This window comes from Apodemus sylvaticus, chromosome 14, assembly GCF_947179515.1.
Source record: "Apodemus sylvaticus chromosome 14, mApoSyl1.1, whole genome shotgun sequence".
In the NCBI taxonomy this organism is placed as follows: Eukaryota; Metazoa; Chordata; class Mammalia; order Rodentia; family Muridae; genus Apodemus; species Apodemus sylvaticus.
The window spans coordinates 45270003-45287149 of NC_067485.1; the positions used below are offsets into that span (position 1 = coordinate 45270003).

General features: G+C 44.4%; 1 protein-coding gene and 2 non-coding genes across 3 annotated transcripts; 1 reads left to right on the forward strand and 2 right to left on the reverse strand.

Annotated features, from left to right (window-relative positions):
• Positions 1 to 791: 791 nt before the first annotated feature.
• Gpx5 (glutathione peroxidase 5) lies at positions 792 to 6214 on the forward strand. Its single transcript, XM_052157166.1, has 5 exons — positions 792 to 878; positions 2496 to 2649; positions 4272 to 4389; positions 4798 to 4897; positions 6008 to 6214. The coding sequence occupies exons 1-5, from the start codon at positions 792 to 794 to the stop codon at positions 6212 to 6214; spliced, it is 666 nt and encodes a 221-aa protein (XP_052013126.1).
• Positions 6215 to 12287: 6073 nt separating this feature from the next.
• On the reverse strand, positions 12288 to 12360 carry Trnar-ucg (transfer RNA arginine (anticodon UCG)). Its single transcript has one exon. It is a non-coding gene; the product is annotated as a tRNA-Arg (tRNA).
• Positions 12361 to 15751: 3391 nt separating this feature from the next.
• Trnat-ugu (transfer RNA threonine (anticodon UGU)) lies at positions 15752 to 15825 on the reverse strand. The gene has a single exon. It is a non-coding gene; the product is annotated as a tRNA-Thr (tRNA).
• Between the last annotated feature and the right edge of the window lie 1322 nt (positions 15826 to 17147).

Sequence of the window (17147 nt, forward strand, 5' to 3'; positions counted from 1 at the left end):
TTCCCCATCCCCCGCCTACTGTGCAAGAGCACAATTGCAGGGCTACACCCAGGCCGAGTCCCACCACTCCTCTTAACTCATGCCAATCTGATAAACACGGATGTATCTTTTCTTATTCATAATTCTTTGATTATTGCTGAGCGAGAACATTGTATCCTACCACAGATACCACTGGCTTTCCCAAGTTGTGCCCATTTCTCTCTTTATCAGATCTTTTTTTAAATTGCTGGTTTATAAGTCCTTGAAAACATTTCTATAAATGATCGTGTCAATGTGTGGTGGTTTATTCTCAATTCCTGCCCTGCTCCCCACCCCCAGTTTCTAGGTGGGTCTAACCTTCAGGACTTTTTAAATTTTATTTTTTGAGGTTTTATTTTATTTATTGGTGTGTGTGTGTGTGTGTGTGTGTGTGTGTGTGTGTGTATACACATTTGCTGATGTATATGTGGGTACCCAGAGACCCCTAAAGCTGAAGCTGCCGGTAGTTGTGAGTCACCCGATGTAGGTGGCGGGAACCAAGCTCCATTGCCTTATAAGCTTAGCAAGCACTGATAAAATTCAGGATTTAGAAAATTCAGCTCCAGGTCCTTACCACACTGTTGAATTCTGAGTGCTCATGGGGGCGTGTGTAGGCAAGGACATGACTTAAATTCTCTAGGTTTGCTGGACAGGAATACCTACTGCCCTGTGATTGGTCTTGATTGGTGTGGGCTGGTCTTAGCCAAGGCATCAAAAAACTGGAGATGGACAAAGACCACAGGCCCTCAGACCAGAAATCGGCAGTACTTGTCATGGCTACGCGGTTAAGAGTCTTCTATCTTGTTCCTCTTCTTCTAGCCAGCTATGTGCAGACAACGCCCAGGCCGGAAAAGATGAAGGTGAGTAAGATCCTCAGAGAGCACGGCAGGGCTGGACACGGTCACTTTTGCCCTTCAGTCCTTCTTGTAAGAGCCTCGCCTCAGTGTCTTCTCCTGGTGGCCACCTCGAACCTTTCTTCTCTTCTTGAATGAGCTTCCCTTTCGTAAATAGGAGTTGTTGAGTTGCATATGGATAAGGAGGGAAGAGTCCACTAACAATTTTCCTTTCTCCACTGCTTCTCCAAGAGGATGTCCCCCCACATGCCATACTAGATCAGAGCAGGTCTGATGGCCACGATCATCAAGTAGGAACTGGGGTTTGGAGGAGTTGACCAATCACCAACCCAATGATGAACAAAGGAAGGGCTTCTTTGTAAAAGATGGAAAAAAAAAAAAAAAGCTAATGTGGGTTTTTAAGGCTAAAGGAACTCATGGGGAGAAACAATATCCAGAATCCTAAAGCAATGAGGTTTGGAGTATCTGAGAATCCACTCCCAGCTCTGCTGTCAGCTTGGAGCTCAGCTGTTTTATCAACAACCTCCATCTGTGTAGCAGTAGCCGGGGAAGTCTACAGGAATATAGAAACACAGGAGAGAACATTAGAAGCAATCAAACATTCACTCACACAGTGGGATAGAACTTCTTGTCTTCCATGAACAACTGACAGCTGCCTGTCCCAGCACAGTGAGTAGACCTGGCTGCACTGGTGAGCTTCTGCCAACCTTCCCAGGTCAGGGCCCCAGCTAAGGCAGAGACGGAAATAAAAACTAAGACCTACCTTATAGAGAAATTTAACAGGTTGTGCAATGAGAATTTCATGTAGAACTTATTTCTATGTGGGGATCTGCTCAAATATGTTCAGATGTGACCAGCTAGTCTGTCTGAAGATGACATGGTCCCTGGGGCTCTCCATACCCTTTGTTGGCACACACAGTTTATTGTCACGGGGTTGGCATGTGAGACAGCCATACGAGGAAGAGAGTGATAGGAGAGAGAAATTCATTAAGGAAACTATAGTGTTTTCCACGACGACAGGCCTGGGTGCTTCTTTGTGCTGCTTTTCTTAGGAGAGAGGAGCTCCGAGAGCCAGGTAGGAGAGCTGCCCAGATGCACAGGCACACTGACTGTGCACTGACTGTAGATCTTACTCCAGGCTAGAGATCTCGTCATATCATGTTCACGAGTGGGAGCCAGAAGAGCTGGGAAAGAGACGTAACTGGGCTGTCAGGAAGCGCTAAAGCAATGAGAATGTGACCCCATAGACAGTAACAGGCAGTGTGATTTTAATCCATGGCTGTTTGTGGCCTCAGTCTCACAAAAGCCAGGGTTTTTATCTCCGTGACAGACATTTACTTTTAGTTCCTACCCTTCAGATTCATCCACACATGGCCTCTGTCCCATGTCACCACTTACTTGTCGCTCCTACGGAGAAAGCAGTGACCTCTCCGTGTCCCTCCTTTCTCCACATAAGCAATAGATTTTATGTGGAGTCCCACTTTTCGGTTTTCTTATCTCTTAGACAATTCTGTTGGTTCCCTGAATCCCAGTTAACGCCTTCACTGTCCACGTGTGCACTGAATGATGAAACAGATGTGACCACTGTTGTCACTCATAACAAAGCTTTTCAAATCCTTCCAGATGAACTGCTACAAAGACGTGAAAGGCACCATCTATGACTACGAGGCTCTCTCTCTTAACGGGAAGGAACTCATTCCGTTCCAGCAGTATGCAGGGAAGCACGTCCTCTTTGTCAATGTGGCTACCTATTGTGGTCTGACAATCCAGTACCCTGGTAAGAATTCAGAGCCATGTGACCTCGTGATAAAAACTTTTGGCTGACTATATTCTAAATTACACTGGATATTCTATTCCAATTCCATTTGTCATAGTAATTTACTTCCTTCTCTGATGTCTTCAATCAGCAAGGAAAAGCTCACAGGCCAAATCTAGACAGTTTCTGTTAAAGGTTTTATTGGAGCACAGCACATACTCACCTGCGGCTACTTTCACGTCCTGAGGCGGAGGTCAGTAGTTGTGTGGATACTAGTGATAGAAAGCATGCAATCTGCAAAACCAGAACCACCACTCAGCTCCTCACAGAAGACGACAGAGCTGCTGGCCCTTCCCCCTGGGGACCTGGTGTCTTCTTTGAGACTGCCACTGGAATCAATATATATGAATGAATTTGGTAATATATCAATGAGTCAGGAAATTCCAGAAGTTTCCTTGGCAAATACAGGAGAGAAGATCCATGTTTTTGAGATTTTTTTTTCCAGGTAGAGATATAATGCCCATAAAAGGGGGACGGGGGCTTTATACCCTGGCATGGCTTATGACCAGAATAGAAGCTGGTGGAGAAGGCTTCTGGCTGTGTGAACTAATAAGGTCTTCTTGTGGATTATTATGGTGTGTGGTGTGCTTTGCAGAAGTAATATATTCACAAGGCTCAAAAGTCAAAGGAACGAAATCTTTCCGCTTCTTGTCCCCCCCCCCCAAGAATACTGTCACGTTTGTGAGAGATGTTCTTTCTTTCTTCCCAAGTCCCCATAGCTAACATTGTGAGCACTATTTGATGACTTCAAAATTAATAATGTACATTTGAAATCATCCCAATTCCTCATTCTCTTTTAATTGAAGTATAATCCATCTTATCAGTTTATAGAGGCCATAAGAATGAATTATATCTTGGTGTGGAGCCCAGAAAGGGTTAACGAAGAAATAGCTGTTGGAACACTTCATGGCAGTGGACAATGGGAGCACTGAAGTTTGAGCATTACTTCAATTTTGGGGAGTTTTTTTTTTTTTTTTTTTTAAGTAGAATCCATTTTTATTTCCCCGGGAAGTTCAGCTTGAAGCTCTTGGTTTCTGCTACCTGCCAAATTCGTCTGCACTTTCTCAGTGTGAGCTAGCCTGTGCCCAGGAGAAAGCCACACTACTCATGCATGTCTATTTCTTTAGAAAAAGAAAGGCCCATTCTATCAGTAAACCAACAAGGAGGGCTAGATAATGAGTTACAGTATTCCCGGCTGGTTTTGTTTTAAATGCTGTCTAGGTTTTGAGTGACAACATTGGCTGGCACCATCTTGGAGGAATGGATTTGGAAATGGGACATGGGAATCCCTGTTTGAAAACAAACAAACAAACAAACAAACCTATATGTGGTTGTGTGTTTGAGAAATGTTGCACAATAAGGGGGCTTGGAATGCAGGTCTAGCCACAGTTATGATATTCAGATTCCCCGATATACAGATGATCTTCTCCTCTATAAAATGACTAGCCCATAGGGTCTGCCTCTGTTCAGCCTGGGCTGTATACATTCCCATATGTCAGGTATGGTAGCAACAGACCCACGGGATCCTTCCTAGTCGGGGGGCTCCAGGTCAAGCCGCCATGTTGTCCCCTTTCTGACCACAGAACTGAATGCACTCCAGGAGGATCTGAAGCCATTTGGTTTGGTTATATTGGGCTTTCCCTGCAACCAATTTGGAAAGCAAGAGCCAGGAGACAATTCGGAGATTCTTCCAGGGCTCAAGTAAGTACCTGCCTGAAGCTCAGTAAGAGGCCTCCTTCCCTGTCTCAGACCCTTCAGGTCCTCCAAGCTTACAGGTGATTCACAGGCTTGGGGCACTTGCAAACGGATTTTAATTGATGAGAATCTGACAAGGCCGGTACAGACCCTCTTCATGCCTAACAGCTCTGGGTGAATGGATGGATGGATGGTGGAGAAACTGGAGATCGGCTATTCCTGAGCAGTTAAAGGAGAGGAGACAGAGTAGAATAACGGAATGGAGTAAACCAGGGAGGCCAACACACAAAACACGACCTTTGGTTTCCTCTTGTCACCACCCCCCTCCCACATCTCCGTCTCTTTCTGCTCTTCCTGTCTGCATCTCACAGCCCTGTCTTGTCCCCTGGTGTCCCAACCTTTGACTTGTTGCAGGTATGTTCGTCCAGGAAAAGGATTTTTACCTAATTTCCAGCTTTTTGCAAAAGGAGACGTAAATGGTGAAAAAGAACAGAAAATCTTTACCTTTTTGAAGGTGAGCAAAAGGCCGGAGTCTGTCCAGATCCTCTGCGCCAGTCCTCCCACCATCCCTGAGGAGCTTAAAGTCTCCATAGGGCGGTTATGGTGGAGACAGACCCGAGGGCTCGTTCCTAGACGTGGGGTCAGTCTTTCTGGATGAAATCTGCTCAGCACAGAGATGTGAGCTCATATGACAGACATAGAGATCTGAGTCAGTTAGCAAGCATGGAATAGACCGTGTGCAATGGCAGCTTCTACTCGACGCATTGCTCATTCCCTCATTCACTCCCTCATCCATCCGAAGATTTTTTCTTTTGTTGAACCTCTGCCACCTGTGTGGTAGGCTACGTAGTAACAACGCAGAGAACTCAGAGCTGTGCAACTGCACGCATGGTTCTCCATAAACGGCTGGAACAGTGTGAGGAGGGCTTCGTGAGTTCCACCCATCTCATTTTAACATTAGCCTTTATTTGAAGATCCTGGGCCACATGCAAGTTATTCTGACAGTGATCTTTTTTAAGTTAACTGATGAAATGTAGCTTAGCCTTTTTTTTTACTTCTTTGATAACAATCCTAGTAACTCTAAGTTGTTCCCCAAAAGGTGGTTTTTGAAATTCCACTGGTCCACAGAACCTCAGACCGACCGTGGAAATAGCATTTTAGTTCAAGTCATTCAGTGCAGAAAAGGAAGATGAGCCTGCTCAGTGGTGGTCATCTGTGACCCCAGCACTGGGAGGTAGAGTCGTGAGGACCAGGAATTCAAGGTCGTCCTCAGAGACGCATTGACTTTGAGGCCAGCATGGGCTATGTGAGATCCTGTCTCACAACAATGACAAGGACAAGAAACGAAAGCTTGAAAGGCAGTAAACGCATCTTCAGCTATGTGCTGTGAATGGGATGCAGCCCTGGGGCGAAGAACGGAACGAGGGACATACTTAGGGCTGTGAGATCAGAGAGTTCTTGGCGTAAACGCCATGATGGCGATTAGCAGAATTTGCGGGGTTTCACAGGAGCCTCAGGAGGACGCACGGGTGACACAGGGAGGGGACTGCCCATGAATGAGGAGAGCCTGGACCATCTGGAAACAGCTGTAACAAGTTTTCTCTTCTCTGTCTCTCTGCTGCAGCGCTCCTGTCCACACCCCTCCGAGACTGTGGCCATGAGCAAACATACCTTCTGGGAGCCAATAAAAGTTCACGACATCCGCTGGAACTTTGAGAAGTTCCTGGTGGGGCCCAATGGCGTCCCTGTCATGCGCTGGTTCCACCAGGCTCCTGTCAGCACTGTCAAGTCTGACATCATGGCATACCTGAACCAATTCAAAACCATATAGGAAAGCCGGGCTTCTGGCGCCTGCCTCCTCCCTTAACTACCGTGCAGAAAAAAGACTCTGTCTTCTCAGCACACTCTATTGAAATGGACTCTACCTGCCCAAGTCACCCCTAAATTGCCTGAGTTCTTCCTCCTGCCCAAGTACATTTTTGTTTGGAAAACTGCAGATGTTTTTCCTTGTTAGATTTATGAGTTGAAGAAGAAAAAAATAAAAGGAAAACCTAAATCCAGAGACCTCAGTTACAGGTTTGGCTGGATGTGCTAGTACTGACCTACAATGTCAGCACTCAGCAGACATTACAGACAGGCAGCAACAGGAGGAACATCAATGCCAGGCCAGCCTGAGCTATAAGAGATCTTGTGTCAGAAAAAAAAATCCATCAGCAACAATACAACCTGATTGAACCACTCTAATTCATCAAAGGCTATGCACATAGCTTGGTCGGACCTTGTTTTCTGGAAGAAGAGTCCCCTGGCCATTCTGAGTCTTTCTCTTCACAGCCTGAAGGTGGAGAAAGAGTCATGGAGGACGGCCAGGCTAGGTTGTTCCTCCTAAAATATGTGTCTCCTGAGACAAATGCCTTGTCAGTTCCTGAGTTCTTTTAATTTGGTCCTCATCCCTGTCACCATCCTGTCTGCCTTCTCCTGTAGCCACTCTGAGGGAGAGCAGGAGCAGATTGACTCACACAGGAGGAGCACATCTCCCTGCTCCCAGGATCCGGGACTTGTCCCCGATTCTGCAAAAGTTCTCCTTCCTGTGTGATCTTCACTGGTTCAGCTACTGCTTATGAGTGGGGGTGCCTTTTATCATCTGAAGAGTAGGATCCCACCCCAACCTGGGATTCCTCAACTTCAGAACTAGGCATATTATTTCCAATAAAATGTTTTTGAAGCATTCAAGACCTCTGTGGTTCATTCCTAATCGATGCTTATGTTTGAATCTCTCTTCTGTTCACACTGCAAGTGACATCCATGTTATGAATCTTTTCCAAGACAGAGTTATCAGTTAGGGCTTTGTAGTCACAGAACTTATGGAATGAATATATAATATATAATACATATATATATATATACATACATATATATTAAAGGGAGTTTCTTGGAATGACTTACAGTCTGTAGTCCAATTAATCCAACAATGGTGAGCTGTGACTGGAAAGTTCAAGAATCTAGGAGTTGCTCAGTCCCATGAGGCTGGGTATTTCAACTGGTCTTCTGTATAAGGTAGAATCCTGAAGAAGTAGGCTCCAATAGATGTACTGACAAAGTAGATGCAAGCAGGTGAAGAAGAAACCCTTTTTTCTTCCATTGACCTTTTGTAGGCCTCCAGCAGAATGTATGGACCAGATTAAAGATGTGTCTCTAGATCTGGATAAAAAGCTATGGATTCCAGCCTTAAGATCTAGGTCACAGCTGTGCCCTCCATTTCCGGATTGTAGTTTATTCCAAATGTAGTCAAGTTGACAACTGGGAATAGCCATCTCAAACAGTATTTATCCTCCTAGATGTTTGGAAAGTTGTCACCTGAGGCTCATGGTTGAAACCTGACTTTAGGAATTGCCTCAGAAAGATAGATGATAGATGGATAGATAGCCAGCCAGCCAGTCAGACAGACAGACAGACAGACAGGCAGACGGATAGATAGATAGATAGATAGATAGATAGATAGATAGATAGATAGATAGATAGATAGATGGATGGATGGATGGATGGATGGATGGATGGATGGATGGATGGATGGATAAATAAAGGAATTGCCATGGGCCAAACTTGCTGCATGAAGTCTTGGCCTCAATGGTTTATGTGAGGCCTTTCAGCTCCAGAGGCATCTGCTGAGTTGGCTAGTATCCTTTTGTCCTTGCCCTACAGCCCAATCTTTCTCTCAGGTAAAACCCACTTCTTTAAATTGCTCTGTGTTCTAGTGTCATTCATGATGAGCATCAAATTCATAATATATGTATTAATCGGGCTCCCAAGCCCAGGTGTTGACAATTCACTAATGTCCTGGTAAATTTCTTTCTTGAAATGTTGTGTGTCAAACTGGAACTTCCTCATGAGAGGCAGATCCTATGGGCCCTGAGCCACACACCCCAGTAATCCAATAGTCAAGGTGAATTAAAAATCTCCATTTCACAATTTCACAGTCTTCTTTCTAAGAACTCCAATGGACAATTATCAACACAGGGGGAAAATGCTTATCTAAGGAAGAGATGCTAATGTGACATTTTAAAGGCAAAATTATCCACACCTGGTTAGTAATTAGAAAATAAGTGTAGCACAAATAGCTCTGCCACAAAATAACTGTGATTATTTAAACTCCCCCTTCAATTTGGGTGGTACAGTTTACCACTGAGGAATACACGCTAGTAATATGCTAGCACTGAAAGCCATGGGTGGTAATAGAATGGTTATCATTGCTGAAGGAAATCTTCAGTTTGGAGAGACACAGTGAACAGTTGGGGTGACACCTCATGAAATAAAAGCTAAATATGAAACTATGCCTGCTGGATCCTTAAAAAAAAAGTCTCAGGGCCAATGTGGTGACGCACATTTATAACGCCAGCATTAAGAAGGCTGAGAGAGGAGAGCCACCCGTCAAGGGCAGACTGAGCCATAGTGAGAACCTGTCTCCAAACAAGAGAGGGAGGACAGAAAAGAGACAGACAGACAGGCAGATGGAAGGACGGACAGAGACAACATCTTTCATGTGCTGCTACTCAACAGCACAAGAAAACTAAGTTAAATTTCACATTTAGACTGTTCCTTTACGCCAGTTGGAGAACTGGTTGGATGAGGATAGCTCCTCTAGACACAGATGCTTTGACACATCGATTAAAACAGATGTCCACAGATGCAGGTTTGCTCACGGATTAAGAGTTTAAAATGTCAGGTACTGAGGAAGGCAGGGAGGGTGGCATTGGTGGGGGAAAAGCTCAAGACTTTTGGCAATTTACTCCTGCTGATAGCAGCCAGGGGATTAAGAAAAGAAACTTGGTTACTAGGGCTCTTTTCTCTTTGACTCAAAGGCCTCTTGCTGGACAAGCAAGAATCTGAGATTCATTAACTTTTTGTTAATGAAAAGGAAGGAAGGAAGGAAGGAAGGAAGGAAGGAAAGAAGGAAGGAAGGAAGGAAGGGAGGGAGGGAGGGAGGGAGGGAGGGAGGGAGGGAGGGAGGGAGGAAGGAAGGAAGGAAGGAAGGAACATGGGCACACCCACACTGGATGAAGCAGAGAAGGGCTACCCTGCCACTCAATTGTTCTTAGTTTTTATACCTTCTCAGGATAACTGATGACATCATTTTACATTCTGTAAGTCCACAGGGAGTTTAAAGTAATAGCTCATGTCCTAGGTTGATAACACTTAAAGAATTACAGCAGAATTGTTTACATGTCTTTCCATTAAGACTAGTATCTGGCTAAAAAAATTCATTATCTGTTTTCAAACTCCATAGGTTCATTATAAGTTTAAAGCAATACTTCTTATGCCATAAGTTAGCATGGTATTGCCAAAAGATAAACCATCTGCCTTGTGTTTTACTATTTTGAAGTCTTGTTTACATAAACTAGTCCACCATTTATTTTCTGTCTTTGCACCTACAATAAATAGCCCATTCCCAGTTTCTGACCTTTAGTTACCAGATAATGACGGCGTCGTTTATTTTATATGCATAGGTGTTTTGCATCTCTCCAGTGGGTCATCTCTCCAGCCCAGCAACAACAATAGCAACAGCAACAGCAACAAGTGTGTTTAAAAGAGTTTCTCTTAACCACTGAGCCATCTCTTCAGCCTACCCCCAAGCCAGAAGTCTCCAGATAGACCAATGACTCACTGCAATGCAAGAAAAGACGTGTGAATAAAAGAGTATACAGCGTGACACACTGAGACGCTGCAGTTTCCACGACGAGAGTCTTTTCCCTTTCTATCTTATTTTAGGAAGGAGGTGACGAGAGTAGAGGGTGAATACAAAGGACAGGACGGAAAGTGGCATCGGCGTGCGTGACGTGAAATTCAGGAAGAATCAATAAAAAGGTTTATTTAAAAAAAAGAGAGAGAGAGAGTTTCTCTTAATCTGGAAATCTTCATGGGGGAAAAAAAAGTAAACCCTGAAATAAAAAAAATCGCAAAAGTAGCCCTGGTGGTGCTCCCCTCGCCAGTCCCAGAAACTGGGAGGCTGGGGACGGAGTGGTGCTGAGAGTGGGACAAGTAAAGTTGCAAAATAAGTTCAGGGGTAGCCTCGGCTACTGTGGTGCCACCCAAAAAGAAACCTGAAACTTTATAAAGTTTAAAAGTAAGTATTTTATTGTCTTTCTTCATTTACTTTAGCCACGTTTGTTCTTTTATTAATGATGATAATATTCAGCAGTAGTAGTATTGGGTGCTGAGTAGTCTAAAAGTGTTTTTTTTTTCTTCCCTAAGAAAATGTTATCTTTTTAAATTTTGACATTCTCAAGCAAACCCTAGTGAGGGCATCTGAGGAGCCGGAGGCCGCCTGTAATGCAGAACCCAGCTGAGCAGGCAAGCTATGCGTGAAATAGCTGCGGAGTGAGGGCCGTGAGTACAGGCCACAGTGAATTCCAGCTTCTCAGGAATGGGACAATCCTGTGTCGACAGACACATCTGTTTGCAGCTACGACACTACCTTTTGTTCAGCCAAGGTGATTTTTAATCAAAATGATTTCATATATCATTTAGAGAATTTAAATCCTAAAACTAAGGAAGCCATAGTAAAACCAAGGTTTGGGTGATAGTGGCGTGGACTCTAGAGTCACAGTGTTGAGAGGAAAGGCTTGAGTTGACTAACTTTGATATCAAAGATCATGGGGTCCTAACTGATACATCTGTCTCCTACAGCTCCTGCGTCCATGGCTCCAGAAGGAGGGAAAATTTGAGGTCTCACTCCCAGACAAACTATAGGCACCTAACACTCCTGAGAGAAGGAGAATTAGCCTCTCATAGGGAAGATGGTCAGTCTTGAAACTAAATACACATCAACAAATGGGCTTAGCAAGTTGTATTTACGTATATACACATATATGTGCAAAAGTAATAGTCAAAGAATATATATGCAACAATAATCAAAGGAAAGAGGATCCCAACTTGAGTGTGGAGGTAGGAACACGGGAAAGGTTCAAAAGGGGGGAGGCTGAGAGGGCTGGACGGGAAAAGTGGGGAAACTAATCCTATTTTAGCTAAAAACATATTAAAGGAAAAAGAAAATGCCTCTGCCAGACTGGCCTATAGGCGTGCATTTAGGACATTTTCTTGATTGATAATTCATGTATACACCTGTAACCTCAAGGGCTCGGTAACCTTGACAGTCTCAGGCCAACCCATAGTGAGGGCGGAGGGGAGGAGGGGGAGGCAGGACCGCTCAGAGCTCAAGGCCATCCTTGGCTTCATCCAGAGTTTGCGACCAGTGCACCCATAAGATTCCAGAAAACGGGCAGCGGGAGATGACAACTAATCGAATTCATCTCATCCTTAAGACGTTATAATTAGCTTGAATGGAAGTCGACCCACCATATTGTTCAAATAATGGGTTAATTTCCTCTATTCGAACTCATGTATTAGGATCGGTGTCCTTTTGTAGAAGCCTCTTGTCTGCTTCGCATCCGACATCTCATATTTTTAAACCTCTCTCTGTTCTCTGTCTGACACCTCAGATATTTTGGGTTCTTAGGCTCCACCTCATCCACCTGAGTAATGTCGGTGATCCAGATCCTTTGAGGTATGAGAGGTTTTCCTTTCCAATAGAGCCGACCTTTAAATGGACTTGAAAAAGAAAATTCTTTTTATATAAATTATTTTTATTGACAATTGTATGCCCAAGGGAAGGAGCGGATGGGCGGTACTGCAGCACCAACATTATAAACTTGGGCAAGGCAAGATTTGATGCAGACTAGTAGCCATCCACGAACCAACACTGCTGCCTTAATCAGAATTTATGGACAAATTGTGCACACTTGTGCACACTGTGCGTTCTAAAGTCTTAATCAACCGGTCATTTCACAAGCAGCAACTAGAAAGTTAGAATTCGAGCACGCACTAACCACAAACGAGATGGAAAAAAACACCAACCACGAAGGGATTCGAACCCTCAATCTTCTGATCCGAAGTCAGACGCCTTATCCATTAGGCCACGTGGTCGCACACAAGCTTAAGGATGGAAAAGAGTAACAAATGTCCGAAACACGAAAATGGCTGCCTATATTTAGTTTCAACTAAATGTTCTTCGTTATGAACATTCTAAAGATATAATTGATATTCTAAAAATCTAAACCATTTCTTGAATGTCGCACAGTAAGAAACAAAATGCAGATCTCACGCATTTAATCCCAGCACTCTGGAGGCAGGGATTGGCAGAATCTGGGAGTTAAAGCCAGCTTGTCACCGGTGAATTCCACAACAGCCAGGGAGGGCTACAAACCAATACATCTCAAAACAAACAACAACAACAAAAGGCAGAGTCCAATGTTCTCCAAACGCCCAAAAGTGCGTAATGCGCCACGTGTTTCTTTTAGTAAAGAAACAGAAAAGGGAAAGAATTCGTCATTCCTCTGTAATCCTTTGCTACCCGTGGATGGCCAGTTTAGTCAGGTCTGAGACCCTCTGGAAATAAACAATAATGCTGTAAACCGAGAAGAAAGACCTTCCCGGCGACCCCGCCCTACGCGTCTGCCACCAGGCTAGGGGCAAACCTTGCGATGTATTCTCCAGACCATTGGAGACTGAGTACAAGGAGGTGGTTGGTTCATTGTCAATTTACCACTCAGAATCGCGTGAGTAGGGAGCCTCTCCTGAGAAATTATCTTGATTTGTCTTCATTGATGTGGGAAGACTCAGCCCTTAAGTGGATGGTACTTTCTGATAGCAGCACTGATTTGAAAGAAAGAAAGAAAGAAAGAAAGAAAGAAAGAAAGAAAGAAAGAAAGAAAGAAAGAAAGAAAGAAAGAAAGAAAGAAAGAAAGAAAGAAAGAAAGAAAGAAAGAAAGAAAGAAAGAAAGGAAGGAAGGAAGGAAGGAAGGAAGGAAGAAAGAAAGAAGAAAGAAAGAAGAAAGAAAGAAAAAAAGGAAGGAAGGAAGGAAGGAAGGAAGGAAGGAAGGAAAAGAGAAAAGAAAGGAAAGAAGAAAAGAAAGGGAGAATAAATAAACAAGCAACAAACAAATGCAAAACTCTGCATGGTAGAAAGATCATTTGCCTTGGCTGTTTTGGACCAATGTTTCCAGGTTTCTGTCGTTAAATAAAGACTAAGAAACCTCTAGGTTTTCCGTGCCTGGTTGGAACTGCTGAGGACTGCTGGGTGGACACTCCGATTTGAAACTGCACTGTGCATGACCGCGGAAGCGTCTACGTCAAGGACACGACGACTGAGAGTCGTCACTATTTCGACATCAGCTTATTTATATGTTCATCCATTCCGTTCTGATCTTCTAGAGAAACCTAATACAGACCCTCGCTTGCACTGCCAAGCACTTGTGCTTCCCAGTTGTTACAACTGGCAAGTTGTTCTAGGAAACACCGAGTGATTTCTTTCTCCGACCAGGCTGGGGCCCTAGTCATCTGGTTCTCTTTGACCAGTTTTGGAATTGCGCAGGGGGTGGGGGTGGGGATCAGTAAACAGCCAAGATCGAAACTTATTTTGAGACCTAAAAACATGCAAGTGTCTTGTTTATCTGTTTGTTCGACTTTAAGGAACAGATTGGAGTGTATCCAACAGCATGGACACTATGGGGGAGAATTTTTTGCCCAAGTAATTTGAATTTGTAAATAAAACCAATTATGTAAGAAATGTCAGTTACAAAATTCGATTTAGGAAGAAATGAAAAACATTAACATTTCTAAAGTCAAATTTTCTCAGAGAAAATGTTAAGCCCACATATGTTTAGTGAATTGTTCTACAAAATAACTATTTCACCAGGCACAACTGTTTACAAACACAGCAACAGAGGGAAGACTTCCCTAGTTCACAGACCCGGCCTTGTCCTAACTCTAAACCAGAGACAATATGTGGGGTCAGAGAGGGACCTTATTCGTGGTGCTTAAGTAACATTTGAGTGTCCCCAAAGGTTCATACAACATCAGATTGGTTCGGTGTGACATTCTTACTAGGCAAGGACAACTCCCCTAACAACATATTTCTAAACTTGCATGGGCCAGATAACTGGCACCTTTTGGAAGACGGTGACTTGCACGCTTCTCTTATTTGTTTCAGCTGGAACTCTTAGGGGAAAACGACCAGGTCACTGGATCATCCCTCTGATTTTTAGTGCACCTGCAATTAAAAAAAAAAGGAGCTGAGCGTTCCTGAGTGGATATATGTATGGACTCCGAAATAAAATTCCATCCATTCTTTTCTGGGGAGGGCATTGCCTTGCAAAGGGCCCCTGCGTTTCTTTTCCTTCTGTAATAAGCCAGTGTCTTCTCTCCGTGTCTTTAAGGTGGGGTGCTTCTTGGCTTTGTATTCGCCACGATGTAAACTCAGTCCCATTGCTCTTGCTAGATGATCATTATTAACAAGATACCTCCCTTGCCCAATATGGTGGCCCGTGCCTTTAATCCTAACACTTGAGGCAAAGGCTGGAGGAACTCTGAGTTAAAGGGCAGCCAGGGCTACACAAAGAGACCCCCATCTCAAAAACAAACAAACAAACAAACAAGGAACATCCATTTCTTAAAAGAAAGCATCCCTGCATCTCTGGTCTCTTCAACATAGAAACCTGAGGAGGAGCAGGAGCAGGGGCGCATAGCCGAGAGGGCGAGAGGGCGGGAAGCCGAATGGGTAGGGGAGGTGGGCTCCCCTCTCCCGCTGATCCGGAAGTTTTGGAAGAAGGAACTTGTGGCCCCTTTTGTACTTGCGACCCCTTCTGCACCAGCGCTGTACAACTAGTTTAGACTAAGGATCCCTTAATCCCCAGCCGTCAAGAGCCCAGGTGACTGAGAGCCAAACCCACTACTGAATCCCAAAGCAAGCCTGAGAATTGAAAGAAGCTGAAAAGATGAAGCGGAGAGACCTGCCTTTGACCCTAACGGTAGAAAACATAGTGACAGGAGACATCAATTCTCTCACTCATTCACTCAACAAACCGCGGCAATCCTGCTTGAGGAGCAGCGCTCCAGAATCAGATAGCAGAACGGGCTCTTTCCTAATTGTTGTAATTGATGGTAGGCCAGGAGTTCCCTAAACCCGCTAGAGCCACCGAGTCCCACAAGCAGCGTGCACGCTGGCAACGGCCTTTTTCTGTTCGGGATCACCAGCTGAGGTGCCCTAGGCCCCCTCGCCCCTGCTGCTGGCCCACTGTGCACACGGAAGACCCAGACAAGAAAACGATCCTGGAAATGATCTTGGCCTGTCTTTGGCTTTTCGCCCTTTTTATTGTGGCAATTTTATTTATGAGAATGAGAAGAGGGCTTGCGGGAGTTTAGGCATATTCTTTGTTATCCCGCCATTTTCAAGAGGGCGAGCGGTGCCTCATGGAGAGTATTGTCTTCATCCACAAGACTAATAAAATGTTGACTAGGAAAAAGGAAGCAGCCAAGCAGGCCCCACTGGGATTCGAACCCAGGATCTCCTGTTTACAAGACAGGCGCTTTAACCAACTAAGCCATGGAGCCAACTGCTACACAGGGCTGGAAAACATACCTCTATTTACTTTCTAAGGGACATTCTGCTCATTTTTAAAGTAATTTAAATGCATTCTTCCGTGGTTTTGTTTTCGAGGTTTTTTTGTTTTGTTTTTTATTCTTTTACAACTGTATATTTAATTTCAATTTATTGTGTATTGTTCACATGGAACGCTCTCGAAAAGACCAAGAATATCAATCGCCTGTGAAAATGCTCAGCCTTCTTTCGGATCTTGTCGCACAGGGTCCCTGCTCCCACAGAGCGAGTCGGGGAAAGGTGAGGGGCACGGCAGAGGGCGGGTCCTATGCCTGCAGAAACCCACTTTCTGACTTCTGAATCTTCACACCAAAGTCTTTGAGACCAGGGGGACATTTTACTATCATTTCCCCCCTTTGATCGTGGTTGTTTGCATGTTTAACTAATTAACTTCTTTTCGCCTTGTTTTGTTTGAGATCCGATCTCAATTTTGAGGCACAGACTCGCCTTCAATTCTTCTTCCGTCCCGAGTGCTGGGAATACACGTGTGAGCCGTTACACCGTGTCTATCTTCAAATGTTGGGGAAATTCTGCTGGTCACTTATTTAAAGCCTGACGTATCTTTTCATTCTAAAATCCCTTAATTACTCTTACTACCCAAAGATTCAGTGACCCCTTTATCAAGTCAGTTAATGTATAGGAAGGCCATATTTTCAGAATTAGGATAACGATAAATGCGCTCTTAAACAATAGCTTTCAAGTGGTCACCAGAGGGACCCAAAGGCTTACAGCAGGACAGAATGACGGTAGTCTGTGCTTTCCATCCGACACTACTACACCAATGCGGTTTACAATTCGTAATCCCAGCAGGAGTCTAACTGGCTCAACCGACGGCTGTGCCACGGGCAGAGTAATCTCACCCAGGAAGAAAGAGGCAGCAAAGGTTTCTGGTAATGGTCTACTCCGACGAGCCGTCGGGGGTTCTGTGTGCAAAACTCAGAAAAACGCATTGTTCGTGTTTCTTTTATGTGTTTCCCCGTGTGTGTTGAAAACGCTAGGTCTTGTGACTTTAAACTTGTACACACAAGCATCAATCTTACACAGGTCAACTGAATTCTGCAGATGATGGTGCTGCGTACGTGTAATCCCAGCAGTCAGGAAGCTGAGGCCGGAGTATGGCACCAGCCTAGCCTGGGGGATTTACGGAGCTCCAGGATAGTCTGGGTTACAGAAAACCTGTCAAAAAGTGGGGAGAGGAAGGGAGAGAAGGAGGAGGGTAAGCCGAGAGAGAGAGAGAGAGAGAGAGAGAGAGAGAGAGAGAGAGAGTAGATTCATG

What these genes read in the sequence shown, in the direction of transcription:
- Gpx5 (XM_052157166.1), top strand. Translation starts at nt 792, where the DNA reads ATGGCTACGCGGTTAAGAGTCTTCTATCTTGTTCCTCTTCTTCTAGCC. An exon ending in TCTGACAATCCAGTACCCTG is followed by an intron (nt 2,650 to 4,271) that starts GTAAGAATTCAG and finishes TTCTGACCACAG; the next exon opens with AACTGAATGCACTCCAGGAG. An exon ending in GAGATTCTTCCAGGGCTCAA is followed by an intron (nt 4,390 to 4,797) that starts GTAAGTACCTGC and finishes GACTTGTTGCAG; the next exon opens with GTATGTTCGTCCAGGAAAAG.